At 50.9% G+C, this 6,000-nt stretch overlaps 1 protein-coding gene across 1 annotated transcript in view; it reads right to left on the reverse strand.

The window, feature by feature from the left end:
- Positions 1-1,342, reverse strand: part of EMILIN2 (elastin microfibril interfacer 2) — a 31,886-nt gene extending 30,544 nt beyond the window's left edge. Inside the window, exons 1-2 of the mRNA XM_057397565.1 lie at positions 1,138-1,342; positions 850-972 (exon numbers count right to left, since the gene is read on the reverse strand). Coding sequence (XP_057253548.1) covers positions 850-972; positions 1,138-1,262 — 248 coding nt within the window. The 5' untranslated portion in view covers positions 1,263-1,342. The remainder of the gene's footprint in view (positions 1-849; positions 973-1,137) is intronic.
- Positions 1,343-6,000: the final 4,658 nt, after the last annotated feature.

The raw sequence follows: 6,000 nt of genomic DNA on the forward strand, positions 1-6,000 counted from the left end.
AATAACTTCTGAGTGAAATGGTTTCAGAGCGTGCTTATCACTTACAGCTTTCAAACAGAAGCATGTAAATATTACTGCTCTTCAAGTGAGAAACTGAGGAAAGGGGATTTACCTGAGATTAATCTTAAGATACAGCAAGATATAGCGATTCCCTGACTCCTGCTGTACCTGCAGGGCTCACACAGCACACTAGGTGGTCACTCTACAGACTGCCATACGGTCACACTGAACAGCATGAAGCTTAAAATCAAACCAGTAACTTTGTATAACCCCCTGTAAAAATCTCTGCGGTGGCCGCTCTCCTTGCTGGACAACTGACAGGGGTACACAGATTGTAAATGTGCTGGCTCGCATTCCTGGCTCTCCCTTGCTGTTACGCACCGATCCAGCAACGCAGAGCAACTATAAAACCGGGTTTGAGCGCCGCCGTACCCTGCCAAACCCGGAGCAGGGTGCATAGGTGTGCCCCCAGCAGGTGCTGTCGCTCCCACCGCCTACGGAAGGCAGCCTACGCGTTTACCACCCTGCAACCCCACCACGACGCCCAGCAGGGTGCTGTGACAGCGCTGCTCCCCTTCGGCTGCGCGCAGCGCACTGCCTGCGCGGACCAACAACGCGCTCAACCTGGCTCTAATTAGCTCCGGCAGCCTTATGTTCACAATGAAACCCAGCGCTTTGTCTGGGGCGTGCTGGGATCAGGAGGCGGTACATGCGCTCCCGCCTCGGTCGGGTGCTTTTTGGGGTGCCGGGAACAGTCCAAAAGCAGCGGCAGCGATCACCTCCCCTCCGGGGCTTGGCAGCGGATGGCCAAGCGCTTTCCCGCCCGAGGTCGCCTTCTCGGCTACTTACACCAGGGTGGGCTGGCAGGGGAACTGATTCCAGGCACACTTGTATTGGGCCTGGACGTAGCTCTCCGTCCCGTCCAGCACCGAGCAGCTCACGTTCTTGTTCACTATGTAGGCGCACCAGTTCCTGGGGCGAAAAGACAACGGCCGTCACGGTCGGGCGGCGGCGTGAGGGCAACCACACGCCGCCCCAGCCCGCCCGCCACGGCACTCCGGCTGCCCCAACCCGCCTCGGCTCGCCCCGCCGCCGGCAGAGGTTCCCGCAGGCCCTCCCGGGGCAGGCGGTACTCACTTGCTGCGGGAGCCCGGCCGGGTGTACCGCAGGTGCGGCGTGGCGTGGCTGAGCCCGGCGCCCAGGGCGAGGAGGAGCGGCAGCGCCCAGCCCGAGGGCGCCGCGGGCCCCGGGCACAGCTCCATGGGGCGACAGGCAGCGGCAGCGGGCGAGTGGGGTCTGCGGGTGCCTGTCCGCTGGCTCCGTCCGTCCGTCCGTCCCGCCCGCCCTCGCCCGCTCCCAGCTCCCTCACTGACGCAAATCCCCCCCACCCCGTTTCCGCCCTCCACGGCGACTCCGCACCCCCTCCGGCCGAGGCGCCGCTCCCCTCCACCCCCAACCGCACGACCCCAGCCCCGGCCCCGCTGTAGTGCCCCGGCCGAGGAGGAGCGGCGCTGCGCGCCGGCGGAGGGACAGCCGCCGGCCCCACATGGCGTCCAACCGCCATGAGAGTGGTACCCGAGGGGCAGACCCCGCACCCCGCCCGCTGACCGAGCTGGCCGGCGACTGCCCCCGAGCCTGGTTTTCCCACTGGCATGCTGAGAACGGGGCACGCAGGGTACTGTGCCCTCCCCCCAGGGTCCTGGGGCACAGGGCAGCCCACAGACCCTGGGCAAATGGGGCACAGGGTTCACCTTCAAGTGGGTTCACCTTCAAGTGGTGTTGGACTCCTATGGAGGAGGTTTAGGTGAGCTTGTCACCATACCTTGACATGGTCAGCATTCCCTTGTGGGGCCCCATGGCACATCCCAGCCCTTTGGACTGGAAGGACTGCTGGTGGCCATCTCTGCAAGCCTTGTCCAGTAGGCCATTATTCATACAGAGAACGTTCACTGGGCAGAGAGAGCAATGGGCATTCAGATTCACTTGGGCGTTCAAATCTAACTTGAGCCCCTTGATTGAGTGACCTGCCTGCGTGAGCCTGTCTGCAGTCAGTCCTACCACGATCTGAACCACAGGGGAGGCCCCTCTGTCCTCCTCAGCTCCAGCTCTTTTGAAGATGGTGCTTTGGAGTCAGGCAAAGGGGGAATGGCTTTAAACTGACAGAGAGTAGATTTAGATTAGATATTAGGAAAAAAAATCTTCACTGTGAGGACTTTGAGACACTGGCACAGGGCACCCAGAGAAGCCATGGCTGCCCCATCCCTGGCAGTGTTGAAGGCCAGGTTGGATGGGGCTTTGAGCAGCCCAGTCTAGCAGAAGATGTCCCTGGCTGTGGCACGGGGGTTGAAACTGGATGATTCTTAAGGTCCCTTTCAACCCAAATGATTCTGTGATTCTATGATTCAAAACTGAACAAAACATCAAGGCCAGGCCATATCAGCCTGCTCCTACCAGAAGGAAGGGAAGGGAAAGGAGAGAGCTGTGCTTGGGTGGCAAAGAGGTGGGGTGGGAGATCTGGGAGCAGTGCCTGCTGCTGCTGCTGAGTCTGACCACTCCCAACCCTGCCCAGGCCTCCCATGGCCCCAGAGCCACTCAGGCTATGTCTCACATGCGGGCAAAGCAGACAGCCGTGCAGGGCCCTTTCCTCTGCTGTCAGCAGCAGCCTGCCTGAGCTGAACCTGGACCTCATCAGCTGCCTCTACCTGATGAAGCAGGCAGGTTTCATTGCCGGGTTTACAGCTGGTCTCGCCCAATGGCCTTGCTCACCTCCAGGTCTGACAGGGAATTAAAGTTTAAATGCTGGTGTCAAAATTATGCTTTCAGACTGGTTTTTAGTAACTGTTTCACTGGAAACACACACTAAAGCTTTCTGCCCCCAAGAGACATGTGTCCCATTACATATATGTAGAAACATTTTGGTGGGGATAAGTAGCAATGGGAAAATACGAGATTGTCGCTTCAAACTGTCCAGTTTCAGCTGGAAAAATGGTACCCTCCTAACCCTCTGCAGCTGCTTTGGAGAGGTTAGCACCTCGCTGTCTAGGAAATTATGCTTCAGGGAAAGGTTAAACAATTTGCTGTGCCACTGTTTACATCTGCAAGAGCATGCCAGTCAGGCATCGTTAATAGTGCCGGCAGAAATGACTTGGAGTTTCTCCAGCTTGAAGAAAGCAAGTCTACAGTTCAGTCCCTAAAAAGCAATAAAGAAGGCTCGCCCTTCCTTTTTCTCCTCCTCATACAGTTAAGGAACTCACGAAGTTGGTCCTTTTCCAAAAGTGATGAGCTATATGGAAGAGCTGTATGTTGTCCCACAAAGGGAAAGTCATTAAATAATGAAAGACTGAGGTCATGCCCGGCTTGAGAATGACTGCATAGTACAAAAATTAATGGGCAGATGTAAATAAAATGAGCATGAACAATTCTGTTTCCATACGCAAAACATTGACCTTATATTGTGGTAAAGGAAGATAAAGCAGATGTTACCTGATTTGCCATGAGGGCACCCTTCTCACCTGTGAGCCGCGGACTCAAACATAACATGGAGCTCTGTTGGAAGGAGAGTGGTTACAGCCTTTGCTTGCCCCATGGATATAGCAGGAGTTGCCTGGAACTTAAGGACTCTGTGCACGTTTGTTCACTCAAGAGCTGTGTGAGAAAGTCTCTCTCTTGATTTTTGACATACAGGAGTTGTGCCTTTACTGTCTGGATCGACTACTTTGTAAATATTATGAAAAAGGACTTTGGAAGTAATTGCTGCCATTTCTTTAAAAGGGTGTGTGAGACTTCTTCCACTGCAAAGCACAGCGTATTGTTGAGTTTGTTTAAATTAGAATAAACCATAACAATGAAAAACAAAATCCTCCAGGGCCATTCGCTTCTCCTTGCTGAAACCAGAGCTCTGTGGGAACTGTGGGAATGCAAGCACTGCTGCAGGGAGTGAAGTTTTTATGTGTGGTTGTGTGGTGGCTCAGTAAGGAGTAACAGCAGAGGATGACTTGTGCTGAGAAGTATTGAGCTGAATAGAAACAAATTAATTTGGGCAGATGCATAGGGCTGATCTCAGCTCCTCTGATACTCACACTGGGCTTATGATATCAGCTGATTCAACAACAACCAGTAAAGAAACAGGGCTGTGCTGGGAGAATCTTCAGCTCAGGTGCACACAACATACAGTCCAAGCTCTGGTCATGGCTGCATTTTTTTCTATGGGTGTAACGGGTTTTATTTCAGAGTGTAAGTTTGAAGGTAATCATGCTCTCAAGGAGACAGCAATGCTCACACTTCCCTTTTCTGTGCTATATTCTCTCATTTCTAAAATTCACAGAAATCCCGGGACAGATGATGCTTACAGTGCATGGAAAGCATCTCTCCACCCCTCCCTCCAAATGGAGCATGTAGTCTCCTCCACTGAGGAGGGCTTCAATGACTGGTGAGGTCAGTACATACATCCTTGGGAGACAGAGATCACAGATGTGAGTCCATAAATCCTTTTAAATTGTTTTAAAGTTTTGTTTCTTTACTAAGCAGTCTGGCTGTATTTTCAGCACCAAGATCAACTGCACTTTCATACTTCACTGCAGGATAATGATGGGGAAACAACTAGGGCCATGTGCAAGGGTCAGCCAGAGAAAGGTGCACAGAACAGGCAGGCAGGATAAACAGAAATACTATTATCAGAGTATTTACTGCAGAACTGCAAAAGAGAAATGTGTCTTTAATGGTGTGGTGCCTGGAGAGGAAATGTTCTCCCTGCAGTTTACCCCTCTTATGTAGAAGCTCAGATTTCAGCTGTAAATTGCTTTTTGAATTCTGGGTTCTTTTCCTTCAAGGTCACCGACTCAAAAAATTGCCAACATAACCTGAGGTGAGTGGATTTAGAAAGGTGTTTCTACTCTCTTGACACTTCTCTTTAATAAAAATGCTCTCTTGTCTAGAAATATTGTCTGTTGCACAGAGGGCCTTTCAGGTGCTTCTAACCCGAACATCAGATGTGAGAAGCCAGCCTACAGCTAGTGCATAGTCTGGCTTACATTTGGCACTGTATTAACTCTTGTCCGCAGGACAAAGCAGGTCACAGTGTCCCTTTGGAAAGATGAAACTGGTAACAAGGAAAAGTTTGAAAGGAAGCTGTAGAAAACTCTATGCTAACAGAGGAAGGCTTGAACTGAGGTGCATGACGCATATTGGTTTGGATATACCAGGAAAAGCACTCTGTGGGGAAAGAGGAGTTCAAGCTCCTCTGTTAACTATTTTTCAGGGACATGATACAGCTCTGTCACACTTAATGTATATGTCACTACATAGTAGTCTTTGAATTAATGTTAACATTTGGAGAGGGACTCTTCATTAGAGACTGTAGTGACAGGACAAGGGGTAACGGGTTAAAACTTAAACAGGGGAAGTTTAGGTTGGATATAAGAAGGAAATTCTTTCCTGTTAGGGTGGTGAGGCACTGGAATGGGTTGCCCAGGGAGGTTGTGAATGCTCCATCCCTGGCAGTGTTCAAGGCCAGGTTGGACGAGGCCTTGGGTGATATGATTTAGCGTTAGGTGTCCCTGCCCACGGCAGGAGGGTTGGAACTTGATGATCTTAAGGTCCTTTCCAACCCTAACGATTCTATGATTCTATGATTCTACAATTTCTAATTCAAGCCTAGGACTGGAGTCTGACAACTTCTCCCTCTCACATCAGATCATGAGCTTTTTTTTTGCCACATCTTTTCAAAAATAATTCCCCACTGCAAAAGCCAGGTTTCAATTTTGATATTTTATGTGTAATCACCTCACTGAAGGCAGCCAGACACATACTAGCTGTGAATGTTTAATGATAATTAATGACCAGACTATAAGTAAATAATAAATGTTAATAAAATTACTATTTATAAACATGTTAAAGAAAAAATAAAAGCCCTAGTGAGGAGTGAGTAAAGAAGCAAAGGAGAGAAAGGAGAGCAGAAGATTTTGGCTTTCTTTTTACTGGAAAGCCACTTTGGAGGGCCAT

The sequence above is a fragment of the Pezoporus wallicus genome, unplaced genomic scaffold (genome assembly GCF_028554395.1).
Source record: "Pezoporus wallicus isolate ANWC-B61680 ecotype Strahan unplaced genomic scaffold, APGP_CSIRO_Pwel_v1 contig_227, whole genome shotgun sequence".
NCBI classification, from domain to species: Eukaryota; Metazoa; Chordata; class Aves; order Psittaciformes; family Psittacidae; genus Pezoporus; species Pezoporus wallicus.